This window comes from Colletotrichum navitas (genome assembly GCF_030913465.1).
Source record: "Colletotrichum navitas strain CBS 125086 chromosome Unknown LY79scaffold_5, whole genome shotgun sequence".
Lineage (NCBI taxonomy): Eukaryota > Fungi > Ascomycota > Sordariomycetes > Glomerellales > Glomerellaceae > Colletotrichum > Colletotrichum navitas.
Genome location: NW_026850551.1, coordinates 849,317 through 863,998, shown reverse-complemented (window position 1 = coordinate 863,998; position 14,682 = coordinate 849,317). Strand labels below are relative to the sequence as shown.

At 53.6% G+C, this 14,682-nt stretch overlaps 5 protein-coding genes and 1 non-coding gene across 6 annotated transcripts; 5 read left to right on the top strand and 1 right to left on the bottom strand.

The window, feature by feature from the left end:
* Positions 1–894: 894 nt before the first annotated feature.
* On the top strand, positions 895–2,130 carry LY79DRAFT_586999 (uncharacterized protein; the record flags this gene model as incomplete). The annotated part of the gene is made up of 1 exon (XM_060560712.1): positions 895–2,130. The coding sequence occupies one exon, from the start codon at positions 895–897 to the stop codon at positions 2,128–2,130; it is 1,236 nt and encodes a 411-aa protein (XP_060419154.1).
* Positions 2,131–3,568: 1,438 nt separating this feature from the next.
* Positions 3,569–5,177, top strand: LY79DRAFT_624123 (glycosyl hydrolase family 43 protein; the record flags this gene model as incomplete). The annotated part of the gene is made up of 5 exons (XM_060562083.1): positions 3,569–3,661; positions 3,720–3,763; positions 3,862–4,249; positions 4,305–4,469; positions 4,521–5,177. 5 exons carry the CDS (start codon positions 3,569–3,571, stop codon positions 5,175–5,177), a joined length of 1,347 nt encoding a protein of 448 aa, XP_060419153.1.
* A 1,081-nt stretch (positions 5,178–6,258) lies between these two features.
* LY79DRAFT_656130 (aminotransferase class-III) lies at positions 6,259–7,887 on the top strand. Its single transcript, XM_060562681.1, has 2 exons — positions 6,259–6,629; positions 6,692–7,887. The coding sequence occupies exons 1-2, from the start codon at positions 6,318–6,320 to the stop codon at positions 7,712–7,714; spliced, it is 1,335 nt and encodes a 444-aa protein (XP_060419152.1). The 5' UTR covers positions 6,259–6,317; the 3' UTR covers positions 7,715–7,887.
* Positions 7,888–8,090: 203 nt separating this feature from the next.
* On the top strand, positions 8,091–8,180 carry LY79DRAFT_t35. The gene has a single exon. It is a non-coding gene; the product is annotated as a tRNA-Phe (tRNA).
* A 168-nt stretch (positions 8,181–8,348) lies between these two features.
* Positions 8,349–9,314, bottom strand: LY79DRAFT_666169 (fructose-bisphosphate aldolase class-II; the record flags this gene model as incomplete). The annotated part of the gene is made up of 3 exons (XM_060563178.1): positions 8,349–8,740; positions 8,791–9,170; positions 9,220–9,314. The coding sequence occupies 3 exons, from the start codon at positions 9,312–9,314 to the stop codon at positions 8,349–8,351; spliced, it is 867 nt and encodes a 288-aa protein (XP_060419151.1).
* A 1,169-nt stretch (positions 9,315–10,483) lies between these two features.
* LY79DRAFT_506243 (uncharacterized protein) lies at positions 10,484–14,666 on the top strand (the record flags this gene model as incomplete). Its single annotated transcript, XM_060553702.1, has 8 exons — positions 10,484–11,056; positions 11,115–11,247; positions 11,309–12,480; positions 12,540–12,693; positions 12,748–13,314; positions 13,370–13,521; positions 13,666–14,055; positions 14,142–14,666. The coding sequence occupies 8 exons, from the start codon at positions 10,484–10,486 to the stop codon at positions 14,664–14,666; spliced, it is 3,666 nt and encodes a 1,221-aa protein (XP_060419150.1).
* Between the last annotated feature and the right edge of the window lie 16 nt (positions 14,667–14,682).

Sequence of the window (14,682 nt, the reverse complement as noted above, 5' to 3'; positions counted from 1 at the left end):
AAGACGGAACTGTCGTCAGCCGTGTCAACTCCCGTTAAGCAGCAAAGCTCGAATGGGGCAACGGCGCCTCAGCTCATCACGATGACGAGGGCGTTTCCTTGTCCGAGAGTATGCTTCCCCACAAGTCAATCGATCGGCGATCTCCCGCTGACAGTTTGGGGCTAGACGACCCTCTCCCAGGGGCCGTTCATCTCTCGTCCTGTTGTCTTCGTGTATCTCCTTTTCATTGGTGCGTTCGAGGGCATTGCGGAGCGCGTATCCCGAAGAGGAAAACAGCTACCCCTTGATAATGGACGCCGTTGACGTCACTAACCGGTCATTGCTACCGGAGTTTTCATTCCTCTCTCTCCCGGTCCAGGTCCGTCCGTCGTCAGATCTTGTGGTTGCTGAGGTGCAAGTCCCGGTTTTCAGCTCCTGCGCATCGACGGAGTCAGCTCTGTTGGTGAGATGATGATGGTTCAACAAATCAGCTCCCCCCCGTCCCCCCCTTGACGGGAGTCAATTGAGCCTTGGCGTTCAGCTCCAATAGCTCGTCATCCTGACTTCAGTTGCCGTTGAGAGGGAAGCACGTGTGACGAATGTCTTCCCTGTTTGCTCGTGTGCGCCACCAGGGTTTCCGATGCATCTTAGCCTGGAAATCTCGTAGCCGAGAAGGAAAATCCCGTCCTTCGTTCCTCGTTCCTCGTTGCTCAAAATCAGCCAGCTGTCCGCTTACGTGTCTTTGCTCTCCTCAGCATACCTTTTCCCCTCGACCACCACACCTTTGATACCCAAATCATCTGCTTATTCTACTTACTCTACTCGTCCGAACCGCCTCCACGAGCATATTCCTGTTTCATAATCTGTTGAACGCCTCGTTGGATTCGCCAATTGCCGACGCATCAAACCGCCAAGATGATGTCCGCCAGACCCCTCGTTCGCTCGGTTCCCAGAGCATCGCGCGCCGTCCGCGTTCCCCGCCAACAGCCCATCCGCTTCCAGTCCACCACAACCTCCTCATCGACAACAGGCAGCGCAGGCTCGGGCAACTCCCACTTTGGAGCTGGCGTCGCCGGTGGTATCGCTGGTGCCGGTCTCTTCTTCGCTATCTACTCGTTCACTCCCGCGGGTCGCGCCGCCTCCAAGGTCAACAAGGCTGCGAAGGAGGCCGAGAAGAAATACACAGCCGCCGCCCAGAAGCTGCAAGAAAACACTCCTTCTGCCGACCAGGCCATCGACTACATTAAGCAGTTTGCTTACTCCTACGTCGCCTGGATCCCCGGCGGGCGTGCCTACGTCGACTCTGCCTTCAACGACTTTGAGACCGTCCGCGAGAATCACAAGGAGGAGGCCGACGCGATTGTCAACGATGCCTACAAGCAGTTCCAGGAGGTCGCCAAGGCTGGCCTGAGCCTTGAAGCCGTCCACAAGGCCTACGAAGTCCTGGCCGACATTTCCAAGAAGATCGCCAGCCTCGGCGGCGACGCCATCTCCGACATTATCGACAATCACCCTCAGCTCAAGGAGAAGCTCGGCGGCAACGTCGACCAGCTCAAGGACATGGGAGCCAAGTACGGCCCCGAGGCCAAGAAGCAGGTCGACGAGACATGGAGGCAGATCCAGGACGTTCTGGCCGGTGGCTTCACCTCCAGCAACTTTGAGAAGGCCCGCAAGCTCATAGAGGAGAAGGTCGAGCAGGTCCGCAAGCTCGGCGACGAGGCCTGGAAGAAGGCTCTCGAGGAGGCCAAGCCCTACCTCGACAAGAACCCCAAGGTCAAGGAGCTGGTCGAGCAGAACGCCGACGCCCTCAAGCAAGGCAACGCCAAGGAGCTCTTCGAAAAGGCCAAGAAGGCCGTGGAGTCGGGCGACCTAGGTGGCCTAGAGAGCTACGTCGGCGACGCCGTCGACAAGGCCAAGTCCAAGGGCTCCAAGCTCAGCGAGAGCTTCGGCCTCGACCAATACTTTAAGATGATTCCCGACGGCGACCAGATCATGCCCAAGCTGAAGCAACTGCGCGAGGTTGCCGACAAGCACAAGGACGAGGGTGAGAGGCTGTTCAAGGAGACGATTGAGGAGATCAAGAAGGTCCTCGAGAACAAGGCCAAGAAGGCCGAGGAGATTGCCAGCAAGGCCAAGAAGGAGGCCAAATAGAGTAGCACGACTACACATGCAGCATACATCTGATACCCCTATGAGGGCTTCCTGAGGGCGGAGTAATGCCTGTACCATAGTTGAAACGCTTTGTTTCAAGACAAATAAATTAACTCATCACTGTGTTATGCCCGGTTCCGATGTTGTACAAGTCGCTGTCCATGTGAGGTTATGAAACGTTATCAAGGTTGGCAGGCTCCAGTCCGAGCTTCGCTTTTCTGTAATCACAACCCTGATAGGGCCATCCTAGATGATATTTGTGCAGTGTTCCTACAGGGCCTGACTTACCATCAGCACACCAATCGAGGCGACAGTCGTCAAATTCACACCACTTCATCCGAGTCCGTAGGGCCGTGATATTGAACCCATCCCTGGACGGTTTAGCCCCAGAGTCAGAACAGGCCAGATTGCTTGTCTGACACTGCAGGCAGATAGATATTTGGTTCTTTGATAAAATAAGCTTAAATTGCGGTGGTTTCAATGCCAGCATTGGTGACAATTAGTGTCAAGGGAGAAGCCCTGCATGACAGAACAACGTCCAGAAACATGTTTCCAGGACATCAGATTCGCTATGTTGAGTAACCTTCAGAGTTAAGGTTGCAATTTAGAGTCCTAGACTCGTCTATATTGATGCCCTAGGACAGGAACCGCTTATTACAAGAAGCAAAGCTCAGTTTGTTGCCAAGAGACTAACCGATAGCCATTGCGGGGATGCACCAGTTTAGGGTGAATAGAGACATAAATTCATGGTTTACTCTTGGGATTTAGTTGTCATTAGCCAAATCAAAGCTTGAGCTCGTCTTTTTTCACTTTTCACATGTTTATACGTTCAATACCGATGTTCTTATGGGGTACACGACCACTTCCTCTGCCGCTTAACACGAGAGCACGCGTGACTGGCAGCTACTCTTCCCCTCATTTGGGGTGCATGTACCTGCTGATCTCGTCCTTTACGATCGCTTGGGTCCCAGGATCAGCAGGTTTTCCCAGCCAAAAGGCAGGGTTCTTTTGGGAGCCATCACCGCTAAGGGTACCATCAATACACCGCCATGTTCGGCTCCGAGATCCCCATTTGTCTTTCTTGGCCGGAGACTTAACCGAATGTCGCAACTCAGATGCTACCCTGGCTGACTTGATGATTATGCTTCTTTCGCCTGGGACTGACCCGAGGCAACAATGGTCCCTATACGCGCAACAACCAGAAGACTTCCTCATACTGATCACCTACGTAATATGCCTTGACCCTTACCTCAGTAAGGTGTGTTGTAGGAGTATATCGCCAAGACATACCATCGCCAAGACGGTGTGATCGAACAATGGTGACGCCCATGAGCATCGGTAGATGCTCGACTTAAAAAAGAGACTCTGGCCTCAAGGCTCAATCGGCAAATCTCCTAACCACGACAGTCAACTCAACCTTTCGAGATCCAAAGTCGCCATGCGTTCCACAACCCTTGCCTTAGCCGCATCACTCTCCCTGGGTAGCGTAAATGCTGCTCTGAGTATTGTTCCCGGGGCAACCTGGACAGCTGTGAGTAATTGACCGTTGGGAAAGCCAGGGTAATTCGGGCCTGACAATTGGTCCGTAGACAAACACTGGAGAACACGTACAGGCCCATGGAGCCGGCATCATGTAGGTTTTCAACACGACCTAGGGCCCCTTATTATTAGTGGATAATTGCGGAGGAAAACGCGCGTCTGTCAGATCAGACTGGGGCTAATCGAAAGCAGCGAGGAGAATGGCGTTTACTACATGATTGGAGAGGAAAAGACCGACGGCGCGCTGTTCCAGGCTGTCAACTGTTACTCGTCGACCAACTTGGTCGAATGGAGCTTCGAAGGACGCCTTCTGACTCGCACTGAAGAAGCTGGCGATCTCGGCCCCAATCGTATCATCGAGCGGCCCAAGGTCACCAAGAACGATGTCACTGGCAAATACGTCCTACATCTCCATGTCGACTCGTCAGACTACAAGGATGCGCGTGTCGGTGTTGCGACAGGTGACACTGTCTGCGGCGAGTATGAGTACATCCGGAGCTTCCGCCCGCTTGGTTTCCAGAGCCGTGACATTGGTATCTTCAAAGACGATGATGGCGCTGGCTATCTCTTATCTGAGGACGTAAGCAACAATTCGCATGGGCAGTAATAGTTCCGAGACACTAACGTTACGCCAGCGCGAGTACGGAACCCGCATCATCAAGCTTACAGAGGACTATCTGGATGTTGCTGAGGTGACTTTCGGCTGGGAGTATTTCGCCGAGTCGCCTGCCCTCGTCAAGCGCAATGGCACATATTTCATTTTCGGCTCCCACCTCACAGGCTGGAACCCTAACGACAACGTAAACTCTTCGCGCCTAGATTGACGAGCACTCCAGCTAATAGCCCCATAGGTCTACAGCCATGCCACATCCCTTTCCGGCCCCTGGTCTGAATGGACCGAGTTTGCTCCTGTCGGTTCTACCACCTATAGAAGTCAAGTCAGCTTCGTCCTTCCGTTAGGCACAGATAAGGCGATCTACATGGGCGACAGATGGCACTCGACGAATCTTGCCGCGAGCACCTACATCTGGCTTCCTCTGCAGATCGATGGCACCACTGCAAAGCTCGACTGGCATGACTCTTGGAATGTGGATGTCGAGGCAGGCGCCTGGTCCGAGTCAACAGTCACAACCGAGATTGAAGGCGAGACCGCCGAGCTGTCCAACGGAGCTCGCGTTGTCGCCTGCTCGCAGTGCAGCGGATCATCGGCAGCAGGATATCTGGGCGGAGATACTGACGGGACCGCCACCTTCAACTTCAGCGTTACCCAGGCCGACCGTGTAACGCTGATTGTCAACCACAAGAACGGCGACATCGCTTCTCGGCATGCTGCGGTATCGGTCAACGGCAAGGAACAGTCTGTAGCTTTTCTGTCCACGTCTCATCTCTCCACCACTGGGAGCAGCGCTATTCATGTCGATCTCCAGCAGGGTGAAAACACCGTGGTCTTCTCGAGATCTGAAGGCTGGGGCCCGGATGTTGACCAGCTCGTTGTTCCCAGCTCCTAAGGAGGGTTGAAAATATAACGCGAGACTGATAGTTGAGGCAGAATACATATTTACATGAGCTCACACCTCTTGTCCCGTTTTCTTCAACGCAGTGAATGAAAGCTAATAGGGAATTCTGATTCGTATATTCCTTCTTGCGTGGAAGTTGAAACACGTCTAAATTTCAAAAGATGAGTTGTGTGCCCGTCGTCGGTTCTGACGCTGGGCAGCAACGATAACTGCAGCAAGTTTGACGCGAGACCTACTGAAGCCAGAAAAATTGACCGAGTCTTATCCTGTCATTGTTTTTTCTTTAAATTCTTTTTACTGAATCCAAGTTTCATTCATCTCTACCGAGAAGCTACGCAAGATACCAGCAGGGAAGGCCGCCTGGACGGCTGAATAAACATAGATTCGTCGTTTTCCAGAAACAAAACCTCCTTTGGGACAGTCATGAAGTATATTACACCTCTGAAGTTTATCAGGCGACTTCGACATACGAGCTTAAATACTAGACTTCTGTTAAGTTTATGGATATATGATTGGGAGCGGTCGGCTATCAGAGCATCATTAAGAACAAGGAGCGATCCGTGTCTTCACGCTTAGTCTTAAGCCTACCTAAGCGTGATGTATGAGCGCTAGATTGAACATGGGTGAGCCCAAAGCACCTGAGAATGTACTTCAGGATGCATCAAGAAAAAAGCCATGCTATGAAATAAGTTGGTTGCTTTATTAGCGTCATGGACCTCATGTTTCTATGGGAGAAGCGTCGTCAACATAGCCCAAGAGCTTGACGAATAATTCGCCTAACCTTGAACTATCACATATCAACTACGAAAAAAACCCTGACTGCATCATGGTAGAAGCAGAGTATAATCTTCCGAGAAAAGGTTCTTTTCTCAATTCATCTCAAATAGCCAAAACATCTTATCGCGGAGGGCACAGTCAGTCGCTTGGATTTCGTCCGCGGGAAACGCGTTGACCTCGGGCAGCACTGTTCCCACGTAACCCCGCCGCCCGCGGAAAAGTCCTCAAGGCCACTCTCCCATCAAGATAAAAAGGTCTCGGACGGAGTCGTTTCAACGAAGACAAGTTCAATCACATCTCATCTACTATAACCACCTACATTTGAGAGGCCTTTTTGTTGAAAAACTTTCAGTCATGGGGTCCGACATCACCGCCGCCTTCTGGGCGAAAACTGACAAGTACCTGATGTCCACGGGTGTTCCTTATTCTCCCATCATCATAACAAAGGCGAAAGGCACGAAGCTCTACGATGATGGGGGACGTCAGATCTTGGATTTTACATCCGGCCAGATGAGCTCTCTCCTGGGCCACTCTCACCCGGAAATCGTCGAGGTCGTTCAGAAATATGTTGCCGAGCTGGATCATCTGCTCAGCAACATGATCACGCAGCCAGTGGCAGATCTTGCGGAGAGGCTAGGAAAACTGCTCCCCGCCCCCCTTGAGAAGGTGAGTTCTCATGCTGCGCAGCACCGCCAGCGACGGAAAAGCTGCTAAGTCTGTTCTCGTAGTCTTTCTTCTTGAACACCGGCTCCGAGACGACAGAGGCAGCAATCAAGATGGCCAAGCTCCACACCGGCAAGTTCGAAATCGTCGCCATGTCGGCAAGCTACCACGGCCTCACCCAGGGTTCCGGCTCCGCGACCTATTCCGCCGGCCGAAAGAACGGCGGCCCGGCCATGCCCGGCCAGCTCGCCTTCCCCGCTCCGTACGCCTATCGCTCGGTCTTCCGGAAGCCCGACGGCTCCTACGACTGGGAGACGGAAATGGACTTCGGATGGGCCATGATCGACAGGCAGAGCGTCGGATCCCTGGCGGCTTTCATCATGGAGCCCATCCTCTCCACCGGCGGAGTCCTCGACCTCCCCAAAGGCTATCTCAAGCGCCTGAGCGAGGAGTGCAAGAAGCGCGGCATGCTGCTCATCCTCGACGAGGCGCAGACAGGCGTCGGCCGCACTGGTAAGATGTTCGCCTTCGAACACGACGGCATCGTGCCCGACATCCTCGCCCTGTCAAAGACGCTCGGCTGCGGCCTGCCTTTGGCCTCCGTCAGCACCACCGCCGAAGTCGCGCAAGGATGCAAAGAGGCCGGTTTCCTGTGGCTGACGACGCACCTCAACGACCCTCTCACGGCCGCCGTCGGCAATAAAGTGCTCGAGATAGTCGTGCGCGACAACATCTGCCAAAAGGCCACGGAGCGCGGCGAGCAGCTACGCGCCGGTCTGCTGAAGCTCCAGGAGAAGTACTGGTGCATCGGTGATGTGCGCGGGCGCGGCCTTCTGCAGGGCATCGAGATCATCTCCGACGCCAAGACGAAGGCGCCCGGGCCGGATCTCGGCCAGGCCGTCTCTGACCGAGCGATGGAGTTGGGTCTCTCCTGTAACGTTGTCAACTTGCCGGGCATGGGCGGCGTGTTTCGATTGGCGCCTCCGGTCACGGTGGCCGCAGACGAGATCGAGGAGGGGCTGAGGTTACTGGATGAGGCGTTCGGCTACGTTTTGGCGCAGCGTGAAAAGACAGTTGCTATTGTCTGAAGACTCTTTGAGGGTTTTCCCCTATGCAAGGACATTCCCGTTGTGAGTTTAATATGCGGTAAGGAAAAGAAGCAAGGATGCAGCCCACTTTCATTCCTCAATCGTTATGTTCTTGATCTTCTAGGTATGTCAGCAAATCGATTCTGAGAATTTCCTGAAACCTACAGACACCTAGTTTTGAATTTTTATATACAAATCTTGTTGCGTATGTTTGCATGAGTTACCATACTACTATGAATTCGCCACAATGCGAAGAAGTCCTAGAATCTCTGTCCGGGAGCAGGGGTCTGGAGGGGCCGTTCCGGCACGGAGGGTTTGGAGCCCTATTCTGAAAGTTTTATAATTTGAACTTTTGCTCAGATATCATCATCCAGCGGCGGACATAGCTCAGTTGGGAGAGCGTCAGACTGAAGTCAACTTCAATCACTTAATCTGAAGGTCGTGTGTTCAATCCACACTGGCCGCATGGCATATCTTTTTGAAGAGGTTTCTTTCATTATTACCCTTATCATCTCTTCTTTTGTATTCGAGAGTTTGTTTAGAGGATGTTGCTGCGCTCGCAAGCTTGACTGAAAGAACATAGACACACACACTAACTTTTGCCCATGCGTGTAATGCTACCATAGCATACACTTCAAGCTTTTCCAGTGCTTCCACAGATGTCAATCCACCGCTCAACCTCCTCTTGCAGAATGTTCATACCGTCTTCCATCAATTGCGAGAACGGCTTATTGACGTTCTCTTTTAGGTGGGTGTTCCAGACCTCGAGAAGTAGCTTGTTGACGTTCAGTTTGATGGCACCATTGTCGATGCATCGCTTCATAATATCCGCACTGAAGTTATTGGTGCCATGTAGCGCCATCAGGACCCGGTTGTTAACCTGCTTATTGATGTTCGCTAGCCTCTCGTAGTCCAGCTCAGGGTCCTTGGGACCATAGTCCCCGTGGATGTTGCCGATGCTAGGCGCCAAGAGATCGATCCCGGCGCCGATGAAGTCCTCAACCTCCCCTGGGCTTGTGAAGAGAGCTGGGTTCTGTTAGGTCACCCGACGTGCGATCGCGGTTCGCATATCTCACCTTCCAAGTCTCCGGTGTCTGCGATACCATCCTCACCACCATTGATACGGCCGCTCTCGGCCTCCACGGCGATGCCATGGTCGTGGCAGACCCTGGTAAGTACCTTTGTCTTGGCAAGATTCTCCTCGTGATCGTAGTGACTCATGTCCACCATGATGGAGTCGAACGGCATTGTCGCTGCGATTTCCCGAATTTCCTCCTCGTCTTGCGCGTGATCGAGATGCAGCGCAAGGGGCACCTTGGCTGACTTGATGGCTGCGGCGACAGCCCATGGCAGAGTGGGAAGCTGCTTTACCGTTGAGGGGAAAAGGAGGATGAGCATCGGCGACTTCTTAGCTTCCGCTGCCCTTACGAAGGCAGTCAGATGCTCAATGTTGTACCTGATAATTCTTTAACCCTGGGTAGCGATTTTACCCTCCATTTACTTACGCGACAGCGGCAAGAACTCCATATTTGCCTTCGGTTGCTGTCTGGAGAATCTGCAGGCTGCGGTTTTGCGACTTCTTCTCGGACCAGGATGTCATTTTAAAGACTTAATAGGCATTTGCCCGGCGAGCCAGCGAAGAAACGGAAAGTATTCAAAGAATCAGGTCTTCGAACATATGGGAGATTGGCCATTTATGTGTAGCAGCTTGTTGTTGTCATTGAGATGAAGCTGTTATTGTACCACATGCCCCGCGGCCCATTGCTAAGAACCCCGCGGCCGAAGACGTTTTCTGTTACCTGAGAGGGGAACGGCGGAAGTATGTATCCGAGTTACCGTCCTCTTATCTTTTGCTTTCGGGTGTTCCAAGCATGGCCGAGGATGGTAATGTACCCCGGTCCGCCACTAACGGCAATACTGAAAAGAGACCATTAATAGCGTAAAGCCATCAACGTACAACGACCTAGGCAGCGCTCACACAGGCACAGCGAAGACAGCAGTAGAACCAGATGAATCAGTAATTGGCTAAACATTATGATACATCACTCACTGAATAATACTTAGCCGCGAGAAAGGCGGTTGTAAGACCCAAGAGACACGACGTGACAACCCAGCAGGGATTGTAGAAGCTCGGCAAAACGGCACAGTTGGCTTCAGCGCCTGTTTAGCATGCAACGCATTTGAGACCGGCCTTAACGATGGATTTCGTGGGAGAAGCTGCTCATCAGTCACCGAGGATTGTTGAGGCTCAAGATTGCAGGCGCATCTCCGGGCAATCTTTGGATTGTGTAGAAAGTCGTGCTGTCCCTGTCACCCAAGGCGGGCGTAAGAAATACCACCCTGTCTCTTCACAGCCGCGGGTGCCTGTGGCTCATCTTGCTCAGGTGATATGGGATCTGACCAACAGATTAGCGCCGCTGATCCTCCTGCAGGCTGCCTGTGCAACACCCAATCCGAGCTGATGGTTCTGAAGGCTCGGTCCCGTAGCTTGTTCGCGGAAGCTAGGGGGTATTGAGGCTGGTGAGCAATAATCATGCAGCCTGGCCGGCAGGTCACGCAGACACGCGCATGGGTTTGTTCGGTGACCGCATTTAAGGGTGGCTGGCTACATAAGCAAACAGGCGGCCGACTAATGACTGCGTTGGCAATTCCTTGGGCACAGCGTGTACTCTCATAGAACCGGCCTATTTAGATGGTTACTTTCTCCGCCTGTGTCTGTTGTGAAACGAACAAAAAGTTGCCTGAGAACCCTAGAAGCAATGAGGAACCATGTCGGAATTTAAGAACTGGACGCAGGAGACCGAGATGGCAGTGCTCAGTGAAGTAGCTGCGGCTCAGAGTGACAGCCCGGAGCGCGTCGAACCGCGCCATTCGCTCCCTGCCCAGCCCTCAGAAGAAACGCAGGTCGACAGTCCCGGGTCTCCTCGCCCGTCAAGCCCAACGTCGCACTGGAACCCTCTTCCGGGGTTTGTACACATTGACGGTGATGTCAATGGCCGTGGGTACAACGAGACGTTGGTCGACATCGTTTGCGTGCCGTGCCCGGGTGCTGATCCCGTCGAGACATGGGCCCGCGACCCGCTCCCAGAGGGTTACTTCGGGCGGCCCGGCGACGTATCGACAACTGCGGTAAAGGAGCTTGCGGGCGCAAGCATCTTGTCGCCTACGATCAACCGACACCTCCCGATGGCGACCCATCTTTGGGTAAGGCAAGGGATCCGAAAGGAAGTCAGCGAGGCACGCGTGTTGCTCTACCGCCACCGGGAGTTGGTTGAGGGTATGACATTGGACGACCTCGCACTGGACCTTATTGAGCAGGTCTGGAACGTGCGATATGGCATCGTGAGTGCCGCCCGTTTAAATCAAAGCAAGAGGAGACCCGAAACTGACTGGACTTTAGCAACGCTCGCGCCCTTTGTTCTTCATCGCGCACAGCGTTGGCGGGCTCGTTGTCAAGCTGGCGCTGCTGTATGCCTCCAGAACCGAGCAATACAAGCCGTTCATGTATAACTGCCACGGCGTCTCATTTTTCGGTGAGTTGGACCTCATTCTCGATACTCAGCCTTGTCGGTGTCTTGTCTAACTGTTAAACAGCAACCCCACATAGAGGTTCAAGTTACCTGTCAATGAAAAACTTGGAGGATAGCATCCGTCGTCTCCTTCGGCTTCAACGTCCTTTGCCACGCTCTATCTCGGACTATCTCAGATTAGGGCACAAGCCGCTTCTAAAAATGCATGAAGAATTCTCCACCATCGCCAGTGAGCTAAGGATTTGGACCTTCTATGAGACCATCGACTCCCAGCTGTCAGGCTCCGGTTCCACAAGTCGAGGGCGGGCGAAGGAGGTCCGTTTTGGCGCCCCCATCGCCTCCATCAAATCATCAATGGTTGGCGTGCGGCAGGAGCATGTCTTCTCCTTGGACAGCGAGCATAGCAACTGCGCTTCGTTCGGCGTGGGGAACACGGAGACTATGAACACATATCTACAAGAGCTCACTTTTGCTGTGCAGAGGGCGATGGAACTGAGTTCCCAGTACATCCACACTCCTTTGAATCTCAAGAAACGCGTAAAAGTCGAAATCATTGGCTTCTACGAAGACCCTGATGCCGAGATGGAGTCTGCCATACGCCTTTACTTCACCAAGCTTCATCTTCAAAAGTTCCTGGAGCAAGGTCCCGAGCGATGTCTTGAACAACGACTGCAGAGGACAGCTTTGAGGCCGCACTCCGACCCGGATTCATCACACCTGACCCAAGATCCGCATAAGAGCAATAAAGGCATCGGGATCCTGTCCAGTTTTCAAGAGCTCGGACAGAAGGTATGGCAAGGTCGGTCAGACTCCCCAAGCCGGCCCAAGACCCCCGATTCAGAAAGCCAAGGCTCACCGGGAATCACGGTGACCCGTCCTTCCGTAGTGGAGGCCTCGCATTCTATGCCCGTTGAAACCATTCGAAGAATGCAAAGCCTGAAGGTGCCACCTCTCTCCCCGCCTGGGTTCAATCGTCCGTCGAGCCGTAGCAGCAACGCCGGGAGCACAAGGTCAGACCCCACCGACCTGGAGTTGTCACCAAAGGCTGTAGATCCTGAACCGTTGCCAGCCTTGGGCGTGGGGAAACGCCATTCGGAGCCGTTTTCCAGGCGCCAAGATCGACTTTCGCGAGGATCGGCGCTCGACGACCTTACGGCGGGATTCTCGAGGCCTGATCCGGCCAGCAGAAAGTTTATGTGGATTCATACGCCATTCACGAACCCATCATGGGTGAAGGTGAGATCATCAGTCTCCTTGGTACGGTCGCCGGGTAGAGTTATGCTGACGTAGACCAGGATGTTCTCGTAGTTCTGGCGAACCCTCACGACCCAAGCTTCATAAAGCTTTCCAACAACGACAACTGGGCCTCGAAGCATGTCATAGGGAGGCATTCTCAGTCCCAGGCACCTTTTGTCAAGCCATCCTGCAACTATATACCCCCTGGATCAAGTGAGAATCTGAAGAATATATTGAGCAAATATCAAAAGCTAACGTCCTGGGCAGCTCCGTCGCCTCATGCGTCCCCAAACCTGTCTGTCCGTACTATCTCTGGCAGCGGCCCTTCGTCGGGCTATCTTTACATGTATCTCCCGTTCCTTCATTTCGACACATACATAGATATCCTCCATCGGCGCAACTTTATCAAGCGCCGCATGCAACACGGGCGTGCTCGTCCTGTCCCTCCTGATGTCGCAGATCTGGATTCTCCAGAACTCAGGATGATTTGGGAGTACATCGGCTATGATCCACCACTCAACTATCGTCGTACTCTAGACCAGTTTGCATACCCATCGTTGAGGGACACCTGGGCCCGAGACGATGATCAGATGCTGTACAAGCTGACGAAGGACCGCACCCCAAACGTGATGGATCGAGATCAGTCCATGCTGCAGAGGAGACAGACGAGCGGTTCAACGGGGAGTCCTGTGCAAAAGCTGAGCCCCTCAAATACAGGCCTCTTGGAGGAGGATACCTCGAGTACAGACGACGAAGAGACCGACCTGGATGAGACCATAAAGGATGGAAAGGTCTTAATGGTTGATCAGTTATGGTTATGGGCCATTGACACAAGTGAGTCACTTCCCCCTTGTGCGAGGAAGGAAATCATGCCAACGTTTGTCTCCAGCAACATTGTCGACTTTCTTCAACCGCAGAGAGTCGAAACGAAAAGAAGGGCCTCTATTTCAGCAGTCGGACCTCAGAAATAGTGTTTATAACGAACTCAATGGAGACCTGACAGGGCGTTGCGAGAACGCGTTGGACCTAGCAGCGTTTATCGTACTCCATGCGATCACCGCTTTGCTGGATCGGGCCTCGCACCCAGACCTGGAGATCTTCAGAATCTTCGAAGAGGCTATCAGCATGCTGGCGAGTGTTCCCTGTTCCGGCTGCTTGTGTGCCCGTGGACTAACAGTTGAACAGACCGAACGCATGACTTCCTCCCTAAAGCACTTCCGCATGCAAACGTTCAAGGACGTGAGCGGCTCCGACTCGGACTCGGACAGCAACAGACCGGAGTCCATCAAGAAGCGCCACAAGCGAGAGCTAGAGGAAGCCGAACGCGAGAATCGCGAAAACACGTCGGCTCTCATGGAGCTTCGCGACATGGAGGACGAGCTCAAGTCTCTGGTGAAGCTGTTCGAGACCCAAGAGGTCGTCGTCCGGAACATGAAGTCCATCTTCGAAGGGGAGGATATCAAGCACTTGACCCGACACGGCCTGGCGTATCTCGAAGAGGCGCTGAGCAAGGTGGACGGGTACAAGAGCCAGACGGTGGAGATGCTCAAGCGTGTCGACACGACGAGGACTGATGTGAGTTCCGGTCCCAACTCGGCGGACGAACGGGTTGGTTCTTGGTTCCGAGCGACATTGACTGACAGTTACTCTCTCATGTCTAGTACGAAAAACTTCTCGAGATGGTCCAACGCAAGGCCCAAGTCGACGAAGTCCGCTGGTCCCGCCTCCAGACCGAGCTGGCATCCTCGCAAAACCTCTCCGTCATGATCTTCACCACCTTCACCGTCATTTTCCTCCCCCTGTCCTTCTTCAGCAGCCTGTTCGGCATGAACACCGTCGAGTGGGACAGACAGCTCCCGACGATCGGGTTCATCGGTGCCGTCTCGCTGCCCGCGTCTGCCTTCATCATCGCGACGGCGCTCGTTGCGGCATTCAGCAGCCGCGTGCAGGGCTTCGTCAGGACCGGGTACAAGGGCGGGGAGAAGGCGCTCCAGGCCTTGGGGTCGGCAGTCGTGAAGTTCATGCCGCGCAGGAAGCAGGAGAAGAGGCGCGTCAACAAGGCCGAGAGGGAAGAGAGAAGAACGAGGAAAATGGATCGCGGGTATGACTTCTGGCAGAATGTCAGGAGGGAGAGGGCAAGTGGGTATCGTATCCCGGAGGTAAACCGTCACAGAGCGAGGACATAACATGGCGAACTTCATC